Here is a 24392-nt window from a genome sequence, read left to right on the forward strand (position 1 = left end):
CACTAGAGAACCACATTTTATACCCCGAAACCACTAGGGAACCACATTTTCTACTCTGGAACCACTAAGGAACCACATTTTATACCCCGGAACCACTAGGGAACCACATTTTATACCCCGGAACTACTAGGGAACCACATTTTCTACCTCGGAACCACTAGGGAACCACATTTTATACCCCGGAACCATTAAGAAGGGTATATTTATCCTAAAAGTCATCTTCTCTCACTTGACAACACATTTTTTATAATTTTCAAATCACTACCCTTTGTTCACAATTTCGCATAAACTTTGCATTTTTTTAATGATTTTCCCTTAATATATCATCTGACATGATACAGCTAATATTCATGCTAACACAAAGGCTTCTTTGGACAATTGGACTTCACCAAAATTTGTCCTTCTTTGCAAATAAGATTATTTTAGGGAGATGATAAATTCGCACTCCCTGGAGGATAATTCGCACCGCACCCTGTACCCTGGATCGACGTCAAAAAAGCCTAATAAAGAAGAATATGTGGCAGACATTAACGCAGTTTGGCGTCATTGGACGTTAAGGGGGGCGATTTATCCTAAAGGGGGTGCAAATTTAGGGGAGTGATAAATCGACTCCCATATATCTTAAATCGACTCCCTATGTGTCTGTCTCCCTCCTCTTTCTCTCTCTAACCCAGAGGAGAGAGAGACATTGGGAGTCGATTTAAGATATTTGGGAGTCGATTTATCACTGCCCCAAAATTATCATCGCCCTCTAATTTGCAAATGGGACATTAAGGCGTCTTTGGAAACCATTAATTATATCATTTCTAAAACTATTATGAACATGCGTAATGCTACAATCAGCCCTGCAAAAAAGGGGGTGGGTGGGTCAATACCCATTTAGAATGATACATAAAATTAGTTTCATAACTGTCCTAAAACCATTTTACCCTCTCCTTTTTTTTTGCAAGGGCTCCTGTGAGTCTAGCATTCTTCTATAAACATTATTTGAAAACGATCACATTTAACATCAAAATCATTTGCACGTAAGCTTAGAGGAATGCTAAACTGAAGGGCACCCTCGCAAAAACCGAGCGGCATGGGCATCACATTAGATCCACATCACCTAACTGCATTTATAATTCCTTTAATTTTGTAATTTTGAGGACAGTTATAAATATGGTTGTGTGAAGCGGAACCAATGGGGCGCCCTTGCGGATGGATTTTTAGAAGGGTAGCCATCCGTTTAGCACCCATAAGATTATATGCAAACATTTTTCAGAGATCCAAAGAGGAGTGAGGTTCCTTTCCACCCACCAAAGAGAATTTGAACGCAAATGAGGCAATGATGAATAAGAGAGTGGATTGATCACAAAATAGATCCATACATATATCGTAAGTCACAAGTTTAAAGTTCACATAATACAGCTTGGCATGTGAAGCTGTTAATAACTGAGTTTTATATATAGTCACAATCATTGGGTAAGAGTTTTCTTTTTCCTCAAATATAATTTGAAGAACAACTACAACAGATCAATGAAGAGGACTGTTTAAATAAGCCTTTCGAATTTCCAACTTCAGTTATAAAGATATTGGGATAAATCAATTGTTGGGCTTGGGTCCAACAAGTGCAGGGACAGCTCCTCTTGTTGTTTTAACATGGGAGGCATAGTCATTGTAGTGGAGTGTGTAGAGGGTGCTCTGGTAGCGAGTCAAACGGATGCGCTTGCGGAGCGACTCGGTGATAGCGCCATTGTAACCTGCTTTGCGCATCAGCGAGTCGATTGTCTCCGTCTTTGTCCAGCCTGTTTTGGGCCCAAGAACCAAACAACCACAAACTAAGTATAAAACATGTTTTTGTTATTAGAAATCAAAACATTTTCTTCCTTCTTAAACCCTTTTCTTTTTATTCCTAGACTATGTTTCTTTCAACGCAAAAACAAATTTTACACCCATTTTAAACCTAAATGTAAACTTAAATTTGTCAGGAAAAAGGAGATGCAAATAAGTTTGAAGACATATGGATATGGTATAGAACCATGGCTAAACTAACATAACCAGAAATCTTCTGTAGGGAACCTAAATAAGAGATAAACAACTTTTTGCATTAAGTTAGGTTGGTTTTTAACACAATGATGGTTTAAGCTTTCAGAGAAGATCCTCTTCATGACAGTAGGGTCTTCCCTACAGAAATTGAGGAAAAGTAAACAAGGGAATAGAATAAATGCTGACCATAAACAGAATATACCTTCATGGGCAGCTACATCAGGCAAGTATGTTGCGCTACGCCTTGTATTATAATCAGGGTCAGTGAATTCAATAATTAGACCATGCTTTCCAACCTGAAACAATAAAATATCCAGTTTACACATGGAAAAATCAATTTGCTAAAATGTGTCTTACAGAAGATTGTTAGAATGTGATTAACACTATTTGGAAACAGTTCAAAAGATTGGATCACGAGACCACATTTCAATCATGTATTACAAGAAAACACACCAGAAGGCAATGCAACCTTTTTTGTTTCTGGCAGATTAGATGCTGATGAAATCTTCTTTTTTTTTTTTGAAAAGTGACAAAAATATATTGATAATTCATACGAAGGATACATGAAGAAGGGACCAGGAGTCCCCCCATGGATTACATCGTATGGTGGCCTAGGAGATAGCTCCAGGGCCTTAAAAGATAAAATATTCCAGGACTATTCCCCCTTTACATTCCTCTTTACATTCTCCATTCCAAAACAAAACACCCATCTGTGAATACCCAGCAGCCCTGAAACTTTTCTAGTAGAATACAGTAAGAAATTAGTCCTGAAAGACTGTAAATCCTGCTGACATCAGCAGCGCGGGCCTATAGTAGTCTGCATTCAAATGGCAAGCAGGTGCGAATTGTGTTCATGCAATGAGGAATCACTGGATCACCTATTAGCCTTATTAAGGATCAAAAAAGGAGTTGGGGGAGAATAGCCTTTGATATAAAATCTGATCTGATAGTGTGGATACAGATTGGTAATGAAGAGCCTAGCTATAGCGTTAGAGAGATTCTAAGGGACTGGAAAGTGATCATTTTCAAGAAGAAGATCGAGCAAAAGGTGCTACCATGTTGGAGCCCACCCCCAAATGGGTGGATAAAACTAAATTTTGGCAGGAATTCAGAAGGAAAGCCGGGCATTGCGAGTATAGGTGGCCTCTTCCAGGACTCAAACGGCCGATGCCTTCTTTCTTACTCAGGACCGGTCGGAGTTTGTGATGCCAATGAAGCGGAAGCAAGAGCCACTTCTGTGGGGGTTGAGATGGTACACAACTCATGGGACGGGCAAATTTGTAGTGGAAGGGGACTCAAGGAATGTCATATCATGGGCGACCAACAAAGCGACTGGACCATGGGTCCTAACGGGCATCATATCAGAAATCAGGGTTCTAGTAACATCACTATCTCCTAAATTTAAGCACAGCGCAGATCGGCCAATGAGGAGGCTGATAAACAGGCCAAAGATGGAGCGGAAAAGGAAGAAATAATTATTTGGCCTGTAGACTTTGGAAATATATAGGTCTGGTATGGGGTAGGATTAATGCATGTTGTTGTGGAGGGACATCCGTTCCCCATTAATTGTAACCTGGTTATCACATCATTAATAAAATTGTTACTATTCAAAAAAACAAATCAGTAAAGCCTGCGGTGAGGGTTCTTGTCGTTTGAACTTACTGTCTTTAGGATCTTACCCCGTGCGAAGATGATTGAACCATGCAAAATCTTGAAGAAGATGGGCAACAACACTTGTGAGATTGAACTTCCTAATGACTTGCATATGTCAACAATATTCAGTTTTCCGAACCTCCATGATGCTGTCTAAAAATCCAAGATTGAGAAGACTTGCAAGAGATTGAGAGTTGTCTAGAACTCTGTGAGGTCAAATAGAAAGAACAGCCACTAGCTATGAAGCACGGGTGCGGGTGCGGGGTGCGGGTGCGACAAGACACGGGTACGTGGGTACGTGATTTTCCAAAAAACTTGGGTGCGGGTGTGCTCGGGTGCGTTGAATATAATAATATTTTTTATTAAAAAAAATTTTAAAAATAGGAAAGCAATCAAATAACCATAACATCACCATTCACCAAAATGGAAAAAGGGCTTTTATAATTTAAACCCCCAAAAAAAAAAATGTTATTGGCAGCCCTCCTCTTTTTCTTTTTCTTTTTTGTTTTAAAACACTTAAAAACGTGTCGGGTGCGTCGGGGTGCGCACCCCAAGCGCACCCGACACGCACCCGACCGTCAAAAATTTTTTAAAAAGGGTTTTTGAATCGGGTGCGCACCCGACACGCACCCGGGACGCACCCGAGCGCACCCGTGTCGGATACGCACCCGATACGGGTACGCGGGCCATTTTGAAGCACCCGTGCTTCATAGGCCACTAGTACAATATTGCGTTCACTGAAAGAACCTAACAATCGAACAAGCTTCATTGATTGATGACGAATTGGAGATAGATGAGAAGAAAATTAAAATGTTTGGAGATAGACGCGATCACAGGTGGGCCCACAGGATCCCACCTGTGAACGCCCTCAAAAGTCCGGTGGACCGAACGTTTGTAGCAGAAAAAAGGGGAAGGATCATAAAGATGACATCTTTCTGACATCAAAAGGAGGACCCATAGAAGTTTGCTGTGATACCCAGATATAAAAAAGGACAAGAAAAAGGAGATAAGAATCAATATTTAAAAAAAAAAATTTAGTACACAGATACTAAAACGAATACTGATACAGATGTCTTATATCATGAGATAAGGCACAAGACATGTATAAATAAAATATCATGGAACTTGATTATATTTAACTTAGAAGATGGAATTAGTAGTAAATTTAAAATAGCATCAATAGATTCTATACTACTCATATGTTCCACATTATCATTTCAAATATATGACATTACAGGCAAAATGCATTATAGTTAATTCAAAGTAAGTGGCATATGTTTCGAACATTATAGCTATTTTGACCAGCAAAAATATCCATGAAGTATCCGAGTACAAGTATTGGTACCATAGCAATGCCAGACAAGGTACGTTGTGCCTACAGAAGTATTGAGTATCATATTTGACATTGGCTTCAAAATTCAGGGAAAGCTGCCATTCATTTATTTGGAGAATTACCATGATTTTTTTTTGGGGGGGAAGTTCTGATTATTCATTCTAATAATCTGAAACTTAAAAAGCACCGAAAAGAAAGAAAAGAAAGTCAGACCTCCCAATCAAGGTAGTTGAGAGCAGATTCATAGTCAGTCAGAATGGAAACTGTACATTCTAAATATGGCAGCTCTTTAGGCTGTATAGGAGGAAACCGGCGGTCCCTCAAAGCACTGCAAGATTACAAAGAAGGAAACCGATAAGTTGGCATTTTGCAAGCAAATGTAGAATACATAAATCCAGCACAATCAAAAGATTAAACAGGCAGAGAAAACATTTTCAATCGGCGGCAAGCCATGTCAGCAAGTTCATTATACTACAAAGTCAACTCAACTCAACTAAGCCTTTGTCCCAAACTAGTTGGGGTAGGCTAATGAATCCTTCAGAAAATTTTCATGACACTATACTACAAAGCTATGATTTGTGGACACGGACACAAGTGTCGCGTGCCGACACGGACACGGAGTGTCGGACACGGCAAACCCCCAAACTTTAGAAACGGGGGCACGGCTAAAATAGGAAGTATATGTAATCATGATTTGTGGATATGGATTCGTGTGTCCAGTTTCAACATGGATACGAGTTGTCTAAATGAGGTAACACAATATTCAATAAAAAAACAGAATGTCACACTTGACACGGTACAAAAACATGTCCACACACCCACATTAAGTCTAACACTTCCAGCAATACAAGTAAAAGTATCCAAAGGAGTGTCGACACGTGTGGACACGCGTGTCGTGTAGGACACGGCAGGACACGTGAGTCTGCAATAAATACGAAGTGTCGGCCAAATCATAGGTACAAAGTCAATTAAGCATAATTTAATAAAAGCAACAAAAGCCAACAAATAAGACAACCAATTAAACAGTGATATGCCAAATGACACAAAGATAAAAAATAAAAAAGGGATTGCGTGAATAATGCAGTCAAAGGGTAATATACTCTTACATGCGGTAAATAAAATGGAAGGTTTTTTAAGACAGTCAAGAGGTTTCTACTCAGTAGGGCCCTATTCATTTGTGGGACATACCAAATCATGTGTTAATGAAATCAGTAGTGCCCTATTCATTTGTGGGACATACCGAATCATGTGTTAATGAAATGGAAGGTCTTTAAGACAGTCAAGAGGGTTCTACTCAGTAGTGCCCTATTCATTTGAGGTACATACCAAATCATGTGATAAATAAAAGAGAACGCAGAAACTATGATCAAAACGGCAAGTGTATGAGCCTCATCAGACAGTAAAGAGGATGGGCATACATATGGTAACCTGTTATTTACAATAGTCAACACTCCAAATTGTTCACTAATAAAATGTCATTTATAGTTCTCGTCCTGTACTATTATCTTGTTTCTAATATTCACGTTGTTTCTCTTTCCCTTCCCCCTCGAGGTGTTGAGTATAAAGTCAGTGAGAAACAAGAAGCTCACACGCTTGCACTGCTTGCAGCATCCATATTACTCATTGGATCTAGGCACTCCCAAAGTTCTTAAACTTGTTGTTGAACCTATTAATGGTGATTCACTTGTTACCAGTGATTTTTTTCCTTTTTTTTCTTCAAGTCATCGACCTTTCCACTACATGATCACATATTAATACTTCATATGAATATATAATATGCAAATGGTGAAGACAATATAAACAGTATTTCAAAAATTGCTACCAGGAATGCCTGGGAAAGATCCCACAAGTGGGAGAAATAGGGAACAAGATCATTCTCAGTCCCAGTCAACTTCCATTTGCATTTCACTTTGGTTTGACATGAGATGAGACGTGAAGAGTTCAAAACATGCACGGAATCAATGACTTTACAGAAATAGAGGTCAATGGCTTCAAAAATAAAACACACAATTCAAAAAATGTACCTAGTTAAAGCATAGTCCTTGAACCCATTGATCAAGTAACGAGCTTCTAAGGTTCCTATGCATCCACGTAGACGAGGCTCCCCGCCATTAATAGCTTTCTTCCAAGTGACAAACAATGGGCTGAAACCAGGTAACTTTTCACATGAGATTAAGATAAACAGACGAGAAGTTAAAATATCGAATATAATAAATTCTTTAAAACTGTCCATTAAAATAAGTACATTTCTAGGAGAAAAGGACAGATATTATAATTAAATACGGAGGGTCCCAGAAAAATATAGTGAAGTAGATTACTATGGGAAAAAAAAGAGCTTTTGAATAGAAGGTGCAAAGTGTAAACCGACCATTAAACAGAAAGGGAAGAAATGATTACATCCAAGTAATTAATTCAGTTGGAACCAGTTCAGAGACATAGACCAACAAGAACGGCCCAATTTCAACAAGCTGATTTGGCAACAATTTGGCCTTAGTTTCATTCTCTTTTATCTTCCTTTTTTTCTTTAACAAAAACAGGTACCATCAGACACTTCGTTAGTTCGGTTTAAGAAAACTTCCAAAGGAAGTCGATAACAATTTTATTTTATTTTATTTTATTTTAATGGAGGAACTCAATAACAATTATTCATCAAAAAACTAATATAGTGATTATAGACAAAGTGCACACAGAGCTTTGAACTCGGTCACTGATTGCAACCAACAGAAAGGTTCTACCAATTAGAAGAGACAATATCATTTGCGAAACCAATAATAAGGTGGTCAAAAAGCACTAAATTATCCAAAGCTTTCCAGAGTCAAAGTTGCCATCTTTGTTAGTTTTTTGAGGTACTATGGGAGGAAAACCATGAATCAATAGCCAAGGACAAAGCATGAATTTGTGGAAAAGTGTGCCCTATAGGTGTTGCAGTGGTGATGTCAGTAAGGAGTCCACTCACTTTAGGATCCTCTGAAAATTCTCAATGTCATTTGTCTTTTTCTCTTGCATTGAGGGTATTTTTCCTCATTGGTGACCACCATCACAGCATAGTAAACAAAATGAACATGTTCCAAGGGAACCTCAGCTTGTTGGGGAGTGTTAGAACTTAAAAGTGGTTGAAATGTATAAGTAGGGGCATTTTGCCATTACAACCCTCGTGCATGCGTGTGTCACTTGTATTGAGTTACTATAATAAATGAAAGGAATTGAGTTAGAACCTTTTTTTTTTTTAAAGTTGACAGGGATATATTAAAATCATACGAGGGATACATGCGAGGGAGACCAGTAGTCCCCCAAGTATCACAACATATGAAGACCTGGAGCATTCCAGGTAGAAGAAAAACAAAAAAGAAAACTATAAAACCAATAATTGGCCTTCCCGAGCATCTTTAACATCCACCCAAACAGCTATACTACTATTCCTTTAAAGGAACTTTTCTTCACCAATCATAAAATGCCCCCCCCCCCCCCCCCCTCTCTCCTCCTCAACTGTACACTTACCCAGTTCCTTTAACAAAAACTTGAATTCGTAACGAAAAGCCTCTTCGCTCGCCACTGTGTCCAGATCCTCCTCTTGTAGATCCCTGTCGTCTGGCGCCTTTCCGGCCGCTCTCTTCTCTTCAAGTTTTCGTATCCCCACTGCTTTCTTCGCCTCCCACTCTTGTCGTCTTAAGCTTCTCTCTTCCATCAAGGATTTGATGAAGAAAGGATGCTTGTGCATTGGTTTATGGGTCTCCTTAACATTGAAGTCCCTGTCAGACTAAAGGAGGCCTCACTTCTCCTATTAGTGTCGTCTTTGAAAAGCGACCATTGCCTTTTGATGAAATCACTAATGATTTCCCTTAAGGTTGGCGAAGACTTAAAAGCCTTTTCTTCGTTATTAGCAATGCCCCCCTAATCCTGAGCAAAGCCTCCTCTATTTCATAAAGTCCATGTGCCGCTTTCGTTTCCAACTTATGGCCGGAACGACTGATGAAGATGAAAGTGGAGGGAGGCTCTGATCCTGCTGTTCCATATTCCTTAATGGGGCAACGAGAGGACTGAGTTTTCGATTCTACTATTTACTTCCAAAGTTCCCCCTCATTTTATTATAGGGACAACCGCCTACAGTTACCAATAACCGCCCCCACACCACCCACAATGGCGAAATAGAAGAGTTTTCCGAGGCTTTGATATGAACGCATTTATGGAGCCAGGCAGTCTCCGGACAAAGTCTTTCTGCCTCTTCGGCTTCCAAGGATAATATGACAAAAATTCCTATACTAAGTAATCAAACAATAGGGCCCTAGAATGGTTTCTGACAGGATTCTAATCATCCCCTTCGATTTCCACAAGCGCCTTAAATGCTATGCTATTTCTTATGATGATTAGATCCATCTTTAAGGGAAATCGCTGACTCCCTCTTGTCCTTTCCGATGATTCAGCTGACTTGATATAAGTTTTTTCAATTCAATAGCGTAAGCGGCAATCTTTTGCTTGTTTCAAAAAACCAACTCACCCATCTGTATAGCACCCATCGAAAATCCATTTTTTGCTTCTCCTTTTACTTCCTACCTTTTTATTTTCCAAAAAACCTATAATCCATCTAGCTTCCATAGGGATGAAGCTAGAGGAACAAAACCCCAATGACCCTTACCCGGTCACCCAAGGGCCACATATGCCCTGGGTAGATGTAGAAAATCATTTTTTGGACCCCATTCGACCATTTTATTCCTTTAGGCATTGTCGGAATGTAGCTTCCATTGATTCTTGAAATTCGAACCAACCAAGCGGAACTCCGCTTTCCTTGATTTTAGGACACCCAAAGATTTATTCCAATTCAAGCGCACCCCAATAGGGTGGTTAGCCCTGCTTTTACTTGATCTAACGCGCTCGAGGCACTGTATTTGAGAAAAATCCGCCCTCCCAAGAGCTTTTGTTTGCTCAGTCTTATTAGGATCAGAAAAAATACCATTTTGACCTGAACGATGAGACACGGGATCCGATGTATGTCCATCAAATTCTAAGGGATGTGGGGCCAGTGGAGTATTGGGAAAAGCCTCCTTGAATTTTCCTTTCCCTTTCTTTGATTGATGAGATTTGAATTTTGAATTCAAATAGGTGGGCCCCAAAGGTTCAACGGTTTTCCCTCCAACAGACCCCCAGCCTCTTTGAATGGGGGGGGGGGGGTGTCAGCAAATCCGAGTTCGGTCCATTTCTTTCAAGAGGAGGGGAGACTTCAATTCTTATAGTAAAGCAGTCACCCAATATCCAGAGGAGAACAAAAGAACATGAAAGCTTCCATCTAGGAGCGAGGATTCTAGCCGAAAAGAAGCTCATACACTGCATGTGTCTAATTTCCATCCTTGCTTGCAAGACCGGACAAAAAATGTTTCTCAAGGCTTCCAGTGTTGAAATTGCCCATGCGTGTAACGGAATTCCATAAAAGTTAACCCAGGTTTCTTCCGCTCCCTGGATAAAACCCCGATTCCAAGCTGAGAGAGATAGCAATTGGTTCCCACACGCTTCCACCCCCTTGGCCAAAATCGATGCAGCATGGTCTACTGATTCAAACATAAAAAGAACTTCATCCCTCGTTAGGAAACAAGGGCAGGAGAGGGAAGGTAAGTTCCAAAGTCGTTTGGCCCAGGCCCAGGCCCAGAGATCATCTAGGGTCCCATTTGTATCCTTATTTTTTCCGACCAGGCATGCTCTTAATATTTCAACCCGAGCTCCCACTTCCTTTCCGGATACAAAAAGTGAAGGGATCCCTTTCTCAAAAGATGTGATATTTCTCCGGAATCCGGCCACGACTCGTTCTCACCGCCGGCATTGGCCGAGGACTGTTGAGGGTGAGTAACGAGATTCGGCCCAAGATTGAGAGGGGCAGATTTATTTATTTTTTCCTGGTAACACCACATCGAACCCGCCATTTGAAATTGTGGTAGTGGCAGGAAGGGCAAGTCCAATCCCCAGGCCATCTTCCTGCCGAAGGAGGAGACCACTTTAAGACGGCCTTTTTCTTCCCTACCCCACCCACCATCGACGTCTGCTTTCTCATTTGCCCTGGAATTGAGTTAGAACTCCCACATGATTTTTCTCCTTTCTCTTCTATACTTCTACATCTTTATCATACTTAACGATAGATTTTATAGACCATCCAAAGTGGCAAACCAAGATAAGCTAAAAAGACAATCTACCTTGCAACCCCTTATTTCCATTTCTCATACAATTTGTCTCCATTCTCGCAGGACTTTACTCCCATCATCTTTTTTGGCATCAGAGCAAGTTGTAATTCTTAAAAAAAATTTAAAAAAAAAAAAAAAAACAAGTTGTAATTCCTAAACTGATCTAGGTCATCACAGAGAGTGATAAAAGCTCAACCAATGACAAAGAGATGAGATGCTGGTAGATTTGATCCAACAGTGGTTGCCTAATACAACAGCTTCAAGCTATGCGCAAGGAGCAATCTGATGAAATCCGTCCAACTCGTGCCAACGAACAACTGGAAGGCAAGGTTTTAATTTTCGTTTTGGTCGCCACGGAAACAGAAATGTTTCAGTCTCAGTTGGAATTTTCAGTGGAAATCCTGTAAACTAAAATAACATAAACATATAGAAACAGTTGCAAATGATAAAATTTTAAGATGAAACCATCACATATGCAAGACAACCATTTATAATGGTTTAATAACATCAAACGCCCGGTGATGCATTGTCACGCATGTCTGATAATTCAGTCCATACCACATTTCACATGTAATCTATATAAATGTGTATACATAGTACATACACCACATTTCACATGCATTTCATAGAAATATAATTGTGTAACATGTATTGATGTAGTATGCCACTGATGCACTCACGATTTTGGTTTCAGAATGCGTTTCGATTTCGGTATCGTTTCAGTGGGCATGGAAATAGAAACATTTTGGTCATTTTGTATCGGTTTCGGAGGAAACTTAAAACCATGCTGGAAAAGCAAAGATTTTCCAAAAGAAAATTTAAAACACCATCAATCTGATCATTTGATGCCAAATTTGGAGGGAAAGAATCTATTTCAAAATGAAATGAAACAAAGAAACCCCCTGAGTCTCATTCCTGGGTCGTGGGAACATTGGTCTTGAATGCCAAGTTTTTTGAAGAAAGAGCTAAGAACGAAGATGACCCTATGAATACAGTGACCCTCAAGATTTTGAGAGGGGAATGAAAATCGAAGTCCCTGATTTTCATAGCATTCTCCAACTTGAAAATTCTGGGAGTGGTTAATCAGTATAGGAAACTTTTTTCGAATGGAATGATTTGCCAAAAGTACGGAAGATTAACTTCATGGTAAAACAAAGTTAAAAGGGGCTGCTTTGATTTGGAGGCATAGACTAATGGGGAAAAAAATAGTTTCAGCCAAGGCCGAAATTGGTACCGAAACCGAAATTTAAATCCATGGCTCATACATACACCACAAAGTCCAGATATTCAGCACGAGGATTCAGATGATGACACTACGTCGTCATGATCATCTCACAATTGGATTCACTCATTTTACATCCTTCAGAGGTTTGCCAGAGTTTTCTTCAACATCTTGACACCTTCTGGAGATTACTTCATAGACACATGGACGCTCGAGACTAGTCGAGGGTTTCGTTGGCGGTACTTAGTTTGTTGGTAACAACGATTGGGTCTGTGGTTAGGTGTTGTACAGATGCGACAATTTCACGGGACCGTGTTTCCAGATGTAGAGAATCTTACTCGACGGAGTCGAATTCTTCCCACCCAGGGAAAACTGATATGACCCGGCTATGATTACGTGTTATTTTTACAGACTTTAGATTTTTTGGGTGGGAAAGATGGGATCAAACCTCCGACATCAAGGTTGAGAAACAAATCTTAAAACATTGAGCTACAGGACCACCATTTCAAAAAAAATTGAGCTACAGGACCAACCCCTAGAGACTTTATCTTAGTTAGTTGCTATTTTGTATCTAGGACTTATTTTAGTATTTTGCCATGTTGGAGCCAATATGTGTGGTTGTCTACACCACCTAGGGCCCACACCACCTCACACCCCACTCGCCGGTCCTAGGTTCCCCAAGCTAGACCCATCAAAGTTCAACTTTAATAAGCGTTGAGAGGGGGGAACCCAATCTTCAATGATCTTGGGTACCTGAATAGAATCATAGCAAATTCCCTGCCATCCATACCATAAATCATAGGCAGATACAAATCTAAAGCAAGGGAGGGATCTCGCCCCATGCAATGGTCAAGGCAATGGACTTATTACATAGGAAATGCCCTCTTTTTTAATATCCATTGAATATCCGAGCATATCGCTCTTTCCACAACACCCATATTATTGTTAAGAGAAAGATTCCAAAGAATTTTCCCTTTCTTCTTCCACGAGACACTAGACCACCCTTCAAGGACTTCTATGAGCTTAGCAGGGACTCCCCATGAGATTCCAAACCTAGATAATACCCTGCTCCACACATCTCTAGCCACCCAGCAATGAATGAAAATGTGGTCCACTGTTTCCTAGCCTCCAAACATAGCGCACAATGGTCAACAATCAAAACCTCCCGGCTCGCAAAAAGTCCACCGTCTGGATTCGTTGAGGCAAGTTACCCAACAAAAGGCACAAACCCTAGATGGTGCTTGGATGCTCTAGACTTTGGCTCCCTTTTGAAGATCCAGGACAAGGTTGCAGCCTCATAAGGGGTTGTTCACCACCCAACAGTCCCTTCTATCCTCTTCCCTTCTATCCTCTTTCTTGGCTTCTCGACCTTCTTTTCCTTTTACTTCTACTGGGCTGGTAACTCTCCTGGTTAGAGCCCCACCTTTTCGATTTGAGATTGCATGGCTCCAGGATCCAAATATGGAAGAAAGGATGGGAAAATGGTGGGCCTCTGAAAATTTTGAGAGCCCCACCTTTTCGATTTGAGATTGCATGGCTCCAGGATCCGAATATGGAAGAAAGGATGGGAAAATGGTGGGCCTCTGAAAATTTTGAGGGGCCTGCCAACGTAAGAATAGGGAGAAAATTGAGATTTGTTAAGAAGATGTTGAAGGAATGGATTAAGGAGAAAAGAGGGTATGACTCCTGCAGAAAGAATTGGTTGGAAAGTAGGATTGTAGATCTAGGAGATTTAGAGGAAAAGGGATTGGGGAACATTGTTTCTAGGGAGGAATTGGGGCGTTTTGGAAAGTAGGTTTGACACCCCTGGTTGACTCTTTTGTTTAATTCTCTTCGATGGTACGAAATTTCAAAATTTCGGCCGAAATTCTGTACGAGATAAAATATTATTTTATTCGAATTCGTCAGATTCCGTCCGAAATTTCAGTTTCGGTGAGGACCGAAACGCATTCCGAAACCGAAATTTGAAACCATGCCTATATAGCAGCACCTTGCCGCCTTATACATATTTCCTTATTAATTTTGTTGTCCGGGCTACACATGAGAGCATTTTCTCCACTCCAGTTCCATCCATTGCTGGCTGCGGTTGGTTATCTTGGACTGTTTTTGGACCTTCCAGGCTGTTCCACTACTTCTCTTGGGCCACTTCACGCTAGGCACATATATCTACCGGTGAGGTCTAATTGTTTATGGTTTTCAGCCTGTTTTGGACTTGATATTTTGATTCACCGACACACTTGGCCTTATACTTTTACCCTCACTTCATTCCATACATTATTTACCCTATTTAGGAGGCTACTAGGACCGATACATTCTTTATTTTCAGATTGCATTCCAACCATCCACTTGTTATTGTCCTGTTTATGTATTTATACTTGTTATTGCCCTGTTTGTATATTTATTATTCTTTAATGTGAACTTTATTTGCAGCAAATGTTTGAGCAGAATTTTAGACTTATTATTGGATTATCTCAAAGGTTAGATCAAATTAAATCTTTTATCATGGATTGATTAATTTCTGGAATGCCTAATCTGAAAATGGGGCTGATTTGTGCCAGTCTACCGGGAGTTTAACCCATTAAGCTCTAAAGGTTCTCCGGTATAATCGTGAGCCCTTCTGGGTTTGCACCAAAATTAATTTCAACGGGCAAATATAGGAAATCTAGGACATACAGGGATCTTGTTAGTGACAACTTCAGTGTAAGTGGGCATTCTTAGGTCCAATAGTAGTGAAGGATTCCAATGAGGCGAAAGTGATAGCAGTCTTCTTTTTTTTTTCTTTTTTCTTTTTTTTTGAAAAATGACATATATATATATATATATATATATATATATATATATATATTCATACAATGAAAGTTACATTGGGGACAAGTGGTCCCACACGATTTACATAGCATGAAGATCCAGGATCATACATCCTGGGCCAAAAAACATAAAAGAACCAAGTTATCTACACCCACATCCATCTAACATAATCACCATAACCCTCATAGAAATAAGTCACAGTACTTCCAATCCCCCATATAAACATCTGAACATATTCCAAGCTCAAAGAGCATATAGAAACCACAAAGAGAATGTAGTTATCCACCTTTCGTCAAAGCCACCACTAGTCCATTGGATTAGTCTTGTATGGTATCAGATTTGTTGATTGTGAACATATAGGCTGCCTAATTGTAAAAGGAGATTCACTTAATGTGATCTGATGGATGGACAGGAGGAATCCCTATCCTTAGAGGTTTGCGAATATCATTGAAGAAATTCATGATAGATTGGAGGAGGGGCATTTGGTTCATTTTTGGCATGCACGAAGATCAGCGAACAGCAATGTAGATCAGATGGCTCGATCTAGTGTAGACAGAACTAGACTAGAGTTGTTTGATGACCTTCCTCCATGATATTTTTGTATTTGTAGTTTAGGATAGGACTGTTTGCTTTGTATGTTTATTTTCTTTTGTACTGACCGAGGGCTTCATTTCTTTTTCTAATAGATTACTTCGCCATTCAAAAAAATCCTTAGGTGTTGACCCTTGTTTATTCTTAATTTCGATTGCAGATATTGATGTTTATTTTTATTCATTTGGGGTTTATTTAGTACTAGTAGCATAGGAATATTCTCGGGATTTCCTAATAAAACACTATAGAAGGGTTATTAAAGGGACCCTCTTTCTTTCTCTTTCTCCCTCGTTTCTTTCTCTTTTCGTCTTCCTCCTCCCTTATCATTCAAAAGGGAAAAAAAGAGTCATGGAGGAGTGTTAATAAACATCTTAAAATGCATTTTTCCCATTCAAATAAAAAAAGAATGGCCTTGGAAGCCCTTCTCTTGTCCTCAAGTTTAAACACTCAATAATGATAACTCCATTTAGCATTGTGTCCCTACCAAACATTCCTTGGAATGGAAAGATAACTTTCTCAAGCACCCCTTTGAGTCTATTGGCAATGGATAAAGAAATAAGTGTGTAAGTCATACGGACCATACCAACCTAATAAGCCAGATATATGTTACCTCAGCTGCCCCTCCCCCTTTTGTTACAAGCATGAAGAAAGTGGTGTGACCATATTTATTAAATGTTGATAATGGGTCACTTCTACCTGGATGAAACAACCTACAGAGGATACAACAAGTATTCAATAGGGATGGTAAAGTCTACTATGGGTTTGGCATTCCGCTTAACATATACACAGCACAACCTTAACTCTTTCCACATATGAGTAACCCTTCATCAGCAATGCGCACATACGAGGCTCTACATCGCAATCGTCTTCTTCAGATCAGATGGTGTTCTTTGGGATAGAACTCTTTCAAAGACTCGTTCAATCTCTCTTAGCACGTCCTATTACTACTAGAAGAACACCATTTCAAAGCTGATCGGTCCCAAAGATTAGTCTCCACCCATCTTCAATACCGTATTTCAAATCTCATCCTGCTCAACCCCAGCCACAGTTTACTGTCATTGAACAAGCATCTAAACTCTAAAGTCAAGACCATCAAGCTTAGTGTGGCAAATTCTTTGGGGTATAAATGCTTAAAGGAGCTAAACGATCACTTCGCCTAACTCAGTCTTGTCTCCCACCAGATGCCCTTTTTCAGAATTTATTTGATTTAATTCATTATTCTCCTTGCATCCATCATTCTGTGAGAGAAGGTTGTGTTCTATCTCCCTCCTTGAGTCACTTTAACCTAGATTAAGATAACCCATACCCATTAGGAGGTAATAAGTTTAGCCGCTAAAATTGAAAATCATGGAATTATATAGTTTGCTGAAAAGAAGGCCTGTCATGAGCAATGCAGAGGCCTTCTACACTTGTTTCCTTTAGATAAGACAATAGTTTCTTTCAGTAGTCTAAGAAAATGGATAAGAAGTGACCAAAAAGTATTCAGGGTGCTCTGCAATCTTAACCTAAAACTATACTCTAAATTACAAGAACAGAAACGAGTACGGAAGCATATGGTAGAGGAATACCTTGAATGGAATGCAAAAAAATAAAAATGAAAAGGGTCTCCTAAAATTCATTCCAATAAATCAGGTGTGGGACACTATAAAGAGGTGAATCAATACAAAAAACACAAGTTAGCAGGAGTAACACCATCACCAACAAAAACAGAAACAAGGTAAAACCAACCCTGGTAAATCTATATTCATTTGGATGCTTAAGCATTCATTGGGCAAGTCCATGGAGGAGGGTAGGATTTTAAAACCCCGATAAAGCCAAAGGGAGCCAAAGTCCCTGTTTGGATGCAAAGTTAACTGGGTTGGGGGGAATTACCTACGAAATTTCTTCTTTTTTGGGTTATTTCATATGGAAAGATACGTAATGCCTCATCACCAGACAAGCAATTATTACACATGTTTCTTGTCTCGTAGTTTTTAGGGATTTGGATGCTACATTGGCAACCAAGCACCATAAAGTTGAAATTTTTTTCTTTTCTTTTTTGCTTGGATATTGCCTGAGGATGCCTCGCATGCGGCATCCAAACAGAGTTATTTGAAAATTCATCCAAATCCATCTGATGCCAAGTTGCCAAAAAAAAAACGCAGAGAACCCAAAAGGCTCATGAATTACATCTAAATGCAGAAAAAATTGAAATTAGGGAAATTTAAGATAAAACACATCCAATCAAATAGGACGAAAAGAGGAATATAAAAAAGCCTGATGATAATCACATCAGATTACACGAAAGCATGAGATTTTACAAAAATGCAGATAAATAAAAACAATAACCAGTCAATTAAACCCTAACAACACCCAAACCAATAAAAAAACTCCATCAAATTCAAAAGAAGAAGGGAGAAGAAAAAATCAGAGAGAGAGAGAGAGAGATCATGGATTTTAACAGATCGAATTGAAACCCTAGAAACGTACTGTTGGCCTTCATCAAAAGCGGGAGGAGGAGTCTGTTCGCTGTTATAATGCGCGACGAGCGTGTCGAAACAATAGACCGCCATTTCCCGATTTGCAGAAACCATATTTTCGAGCTCGAGAAATCGGGAAAAAACGGGGGGGAAATAATTGTAGAGGAACAAAGCTGTCAAAGAATCGGGATCTAAAAAAATTGAAGGTTCAGTAGAGTTTTGATCGAGTGACGATTAGAATTGGGTTTTCCGATTGTCGAGTTGTGAAAATGTAGAAGAAAAAACACACACAACTTTTGCCTTTTCTTTTTCTTTTTGGGTTCTTCTTTTTAGGCTTTTTATATTTTGAAAGAAGAAGAAGTTGGAGTTGTCTGACCTTCCACGTCGCGAATGATTGGAGACGGACAGATGACACCTGTTTTGTGGCACGCAGGACCACCTGAAACGAGTGTCCCGCCTCGATCTCCGTGCTGCACTAGAATTGCTTTAAACGATTTCTTCAAGGGGTGGGCCCCACTGAAAGGGGTGCACCTTTGGACCGGCTCAGCCCAATTTTGGCTCGGGCTGGGTTGGGTTAGGGTTGAGGCTTTGGGTTAGGGTTGAGGCTTTGGGCAACCCTACCTAACTTGAACCCGAGCCATGCTCCAAATTTGATCGTGTGTTTATTCCCATCTGACACGCTCGACCTCAGAAACCCACTATTCATGTTGAAAGGTGTTTACCCAACGAGGCGTTGGCTCTTCGGCATAAAGTCACGGGTTTGCTCCCTCTTGACGAGTGTTCAATCCCGCCCCCAGCTTACCTGACCCACGTGGTGAGTGGGTCGTTGTGTGTAGGGACTAGTCCTACTCCAGAAGGGGGTGGGGACATCATACGTCATCAAAACCTATTAAGTTGGCACACTTCACGAGGATTCTTTTGGTTCGTTTGAATAGGTATTTGAACTGAAAGAACCTTGGGTTCGTTTCTATCTTGGCCGTCGGAAATAACTAGAGATGAATGAATACTTGAAACGTGTTGAAAAACTTAAACTGTTTGGAACGCTAACGTTATTTAATACTTTAGTGAGCAGCGCCATCTTTTCTCACTTCTCTTTTGGCTTAGAACGGTAACGTTATTGAATACATCTCTTTTGGCTTAGAATCTTTTCCCTTCTCTTTTGCTCCTCATTAGTTACACCGGCTTACCCCATTATTTACGCTTTCCGCCCGCGTACCCCTTTATTTCCACCGGCGTACCCATTATTTTCGCCGGCGTACACCCTATTTCCGTCGGCGTACCCCTTAATATTCCGGTGGCGTACTCCTGAATCCGGCAGCATTCTCAGCCAAAAGAGACATGAGAAATAATAAAATATTCAATAAAGTCGTCGTTCTAAGCCAAAAGAGGCGTATTCAATAACGTTATAAGCCAAAAGAGAAGTAAGGACCAAAAGAGAAGTGAAAAGATAGAAACGAACTCAAAGCCAAAAGAGACGTATTCAATAACGTTATTGTTCTAAGCCAAAAGAGAAGTGAGAAAAGATTATGATTGACTTTGGGTTGTCAGCGTTCCAAAAAGTTTTTCAACACGTGTCAAGCATCCATCCGTCTCTAGTTATTTTCGACGGCCAAGATAAAAAAGAACCCAAGGTTCTTTCGGTTCAAATACACATTCAAATGAACCAAAAGAAGCCTCGTGAAGCGCGCCAATTTAATAGGCAGTACTGAAAAAGGATGACTTTGTGCATGTCAGAAGGGTATCAGGGTCTTTTGACCACCCGATTTTGAAGATTAGCCCGCGTTGTGTTCTTGTTTTAAAAGGTGCCCACAATCCAAATTCCTCTAAACATCAACCCGAATTCCGCATTCCGTACTTTTCTCTTTGTAATGGAACCTTTTGTCTTCTTATGGTTTTGTCTCTTTGTAAACCACCTTTTGTACCTTTTTACTTTAGCGGTCTATATAGCTACAATTTGAAGTTCTCTCCCAATTTCTAAAGTAAAGTGAAAAACCTTTAGTCCCACGTGGAAAGTGTGAGTGGAGGTGAATGGGCATATATAGAGATCCTCTTCTTCTTGTCTTGTGAATGAGAAGAGAAGAAAGGGGGTCCTACTCGCACGGTCCACCTATTAGGCTTGATGGGCTTTTGGACATACAACACAAGCGCACGCCCGGCCCGGCGCAGCTGCGCGCGTGTGGGCCCAAGTATTCCTTTATTTTTTATTTTCCTTTTAGCAAATCTTTTAATTTATTAACGTTAACTTTATTTGTTACCGTTTAAGATACGGCATAAACGTGGTTTAGCGGCCGTTTGGGAAACATCTTTTACGCCATAATGGGTGCGACGTTTAGCCTTCTCTCTTTGTTTTCTATTTAATCGGTTTTGAGATTAGGCAAGAGGGATCCAAAAGGAAAGCTCTCTTTCTCTGGTTTTTTTTCTTCCTTGCTCTTCTGTTATTTCTCGTTTACCCCCAATCCTTTTTCTGATCAAGGCTCTTTGGCACATATAAGCAAGTTCGCAAGGAGTCCGGGCTGCGTGAGTTCACACCCCTGGAGCGAGAGTTGATGTACCCTAGAGGCATACGCCGTGAAGCCCATCCGTACCGTTGATTCGTCATAGTGGGAGCGAGATTTGCCTTAAGGACGGCAATTTATTTCGCGCCTCAACTCAATAAGTCATCTCTTTCTCTATTGATTTTATTTACAGATTAATACTTGCTGGATCGTTGTTCTGTTGGTTTCGCTTTCATCTTCTAGGACATATCTATTATCAAGTATATTTCAAATCCCAAAATTACATATCTATACACCGTTTCTAACAAAAAGGGGCGCATTATCCTACAAGGGGTGAAAAAATATTGTCGTCTATTTTTTTCATGATTTTGCCTTGAGACAACCAATACCCAACCTGACCCAGTTAGGAACATTGGGTTAGAATGGTTGGGTTAGGATTGAGAGATTTAGAGGGGGGTTGGGATAGGGTTGACTCTCCTCAACTTGAGGCATGGGTCGGGTGGGGTTAGGGTTGAGGTAATGCTGCCTTTGTGTCAGGTTTGGCCTCAACCCGACCCAACCCGGCCAAGTTGCACCCCTACTACAAAATGTGTCATCTAGTGGTGGGGTATCAGAACCGGGCCCCACTTGATGGAAAGTCTCAACCACGAAGAAGGTGGCATGTAGGATGGAGATTGGTAGATTGGGGTGTTGCTTCTCCCTTTCCCTTTTCTTTTCCAATAAAATAACTAAAATTTTGCCTTTATAGGGTTTATTTAAGCTTGGAAGTTTTTAGATTTCATTCCATCCTAGATTTTATATGGTGTGTGGCCATGTAGACCCGTATTTTTCAGAATGAGTTTTATAGGCACTCAGGATCTGAAAGAGTAGATTCAAGAGAGGAAGCAACTGGAGCTCGTTTAGCCGAAGGTGCAGGAAAGGAAGCTACTTTACCGAGTTTACCAGGTGCAGGATATCAATCAGTAGTATGTTAAGCAAGATACGGCTTATCAGCCTACGCGCGATACGGATTTCATTGAGTTCCCCCGTTTGCTATTCTGTTGGATTTTAGATTATGGATCTGATCTATGGTTTATTCGAACCCAAAAAATCTGCAACTTGAAATGAAAAACTCTTTCTGTTTGGAAATCAGAAATTAAATAGAACTTATCTGTTTGGTTGAAAACCCTTTGGAAATCGGATTGAAAAGAATAAGGTTGAGTCGTGCCACTGGTCACTCTCCTTAAGAATCGTATCTGCCCCCTACCGGTGCAACCGGGATTTGCGAACCGACGCTCCAAGATAAAACAGTCAAAATTAGCCCCAGTCCACGTGCACTCGCTGACTGGTCCACCCAGAATCACCAACGGAACTGTGCTCAGAAAGAATGGAAGGAAGGAAGGAAGAGAACATAACAGAAAGCCTTGAGTGCAAAAACGTATGTGTAATTTTCTGTGTGTAAAACAATATGTCTCGTCCCCTTTTATAGACCTGAAAGTGTCTGTTGGGGAGAGCCACCATTAAAACACACCCTTAAAGGCCAGTAACGTTTTTTCTCCCAACAGTCATTTTTGTGACCGTTGAGATTCTAAAGGATTCTTTGCAATAAAAATAACCTTTTCATTTAAACCCAAAGCCAGACCCGAACCTCGGACCTCGAACCACGGGCCACGGCCGCGGCCCGGCCCGGCGAGGCGCGCGCGCGCGTGTGTGTGTTTTTTACACATGGGCTTGTGCACTTCTAAAAGCCCAAGACCCAACAAATTCTAAAGCCCCTTGAAGGCTCAAGCCTTTCTCCAACTCTCCATCTTATATGGATGAGAAAATTTCTCTCAAGCTCCCATGTGGGACTATTTATTTTGCCTTGGTTTAGAGAGCACAATGTTCACACACACATCAAGGTCTTGGATTCAAGTCCCCATTCAAGCAAAGGACTTTTGCCTTCCAAATAAGAGAGGGAAAACTTTAATTTGAATCTTCCCTTTAAATTTTAAATACAAAGGAAAAGTATCTTTGACTTTTCAACTCTAATTTTGATTTAAAAATACTAACAATCCCCCACAAGATTCAAAATACAGTCACAGTTTTGAAAACGGAAGTATCTGAGCACATTAGAATAATAGAGCGGATTCATACCGGTGTCTTTTGGACTTCAACCGATATTTAGGATAAACAGATTACGTTACCGAGTACGGGTAGAGTTAGACTCCTTCAACCTTTCCTCGTAGGTGTAACCGACTAACCTGTCACCCACACCCTACCATCGATTCCTTGGTGATTCAATCACAGTTTTGGAACATTTTGGCCTTGTTCCCCTCTTGGTTCTCATGAATGTTCTAGAGAATTACTCGTTAAATTCTCATAGGAGGTGGCCTTACTTCCACATTCACTTAAGTCAGTCATCAAGTATGCACTGCAAGTAACATACCACCCAATATAGGTTATGAACTGATTAAGAGCCTATAACTCATCCTTTCTCATTTGCAGTGAACACTATCTTCCAACATTTTGCACCTAGGAGTAGGGGGTGATAGTGTTAACAAACCATCCGGTGACTTGTTAGTACCCATTGAACCAAATTTCAGGGATCTCCTTTCACATTGGTTGGGTGTCCATCACTAATTATTCATGCCACGAGCTTTAACCCCATTCCTTGCGATGCCTCATAAACCACCTTGTCTATCTGTGGCTTTGTTAGAAGATCTGCCAGATTCCTCTCCGTCCTTACAAAGTCGAGTGCTATTGTTCCCTCAAGTATTGCTTTACCAAATTATGCCTCAGGCGAATATGCCTTCTTTTGCCATTATAGGTCTTATTTTTTGCCTTGGCTAAAGCAGGTTGGCAGTCACAGTGTAGAAACACCGAGGGAACTGGCCATGGCCATAAAGGCACATCTGCCATAAAATTCCTGAGCCATTCGGCTTCAGCTCCTGCTAGGGCTAAGGCTATAAATTCTGCTTCCATAGTGGAACTTGTACTACATGTTTGTTTAACCAATTTCCAAGAAATCGCACCACCACCAAGGGTGAATACATATCCACTGGTAAACACTGAATCTCTTGAATCAGAGATCCAATTCGCATCACTATAGCCTTCTAAGACAACAGGAAACCCCCTAAAATACAGTCCAAAGTTCATTGTACCTTTTAAGTACCTCAACAACCTAGTCAAAGCCCGCCAGTGTTCATGTCCTGGTCTGTGTGTGTTGACTGAGTTTTCCAACTGCTAGTGCAATGTCAGGTCTAGTACAGTTCATTAAATATGACAATGAACCTATAATACTTGAGTATTCCTTTTGGGATACCAACTCACCTTTGTTTTTCTTTAGGTGAACCTGACAATCTAAAGGTGTCTTTGCAGGTGAACTATCATATTGTCCAAACTTCCTAAGAATGTTTTTCACATAGTGAGACTGAGACAATATTATTTCATTTTCTTTTCTAATGATTTTCATTCCTAGAATTATATCAGCTTCACCCATATCTTTGGTTTCAAAGTTTGACATTAAAAATCTCTTAGTAGATTTAACTATGTCCAAACTAGTACCCATAATCAGTATATCATCTACATATACACACAAAATTACACCTTCATCACCATTAAACTTACTATAAACACATTTATCAGATTCATTTATCTTATAGCCATTTGTAATTAAGATAC

At 40.2% G+C, this 24392-nt stretch overlaps 1 protein-coding gene across 1 annotated transcript; it reads right to left on the reverse strand.

Annotated features, from left to right (window-relative positions):
• Positions 1-1320: 1320 nt before the first annotated feature.
• Positions 1321-18602, reverse strand: LOC143866505 (uncharacterized protein At2g38710-like). The gene is made up of 5 exons (XM_077375980.1): positions 18266-18602; positions 7036-7155; positions 5225-5339; positions 2228-2321; positions 1321-1784 (listed from the first exon to the last, which is right to left on the reverse strand). Exons 1-5 carry the CDS (start codon positions 18367-18369, stop codon positions 1582-1584), a joined length of 636 nt encoding a protein of 211 aa, XP_077232095.1. The 5' UTR covers positions 18370-18602; the 3' UTR covers positions 1321-1581.
• Positions 18603-24392: the final 5790 nt, after the last annotated feature.

Source organism: Tasmannia lanceolata, unplaced genomic scaffold, assembly GCF_043159265.1.
Source record: "Tasmannia lanceolata isolate RefF3 unplaced genomic scaffold, GAP_Taslan_0.1 ptg000135l, whole genome shotgun sequence".
Classification (NCBI taxonomy): Eukaryota; Viridiplantae; Streptophyta; class Magnoliopsida; order Canellales; family Winteraceae; genus Tasmannia; species Tasmannia lanceolata.

Bases quoted from the DNA above. Each gene is read 5' to 3' on its own strand.
- LOC143866505 (XM_077375980.1), bottom strand. From the start codon at position 18,369: ATGGTTTCTGCAAATCGGGAAATGGCGGTCTATTGTTTCGACACGCTC. The intron at 5,340-7,035 runs GTACATTTTTTG...GTAATCTTGCAG, and splicing joins AAGGACTATGCTTTAACTAG to TGCTTTGAGGGACCGCCGGT. The intron at 1,785-2,227 runs GTATATTCTGTT...GGCCCAAAACAG, and splicing joins TGATGTAGCTGCCCATGAAG to GCTGGACAAAGACGGAGACA.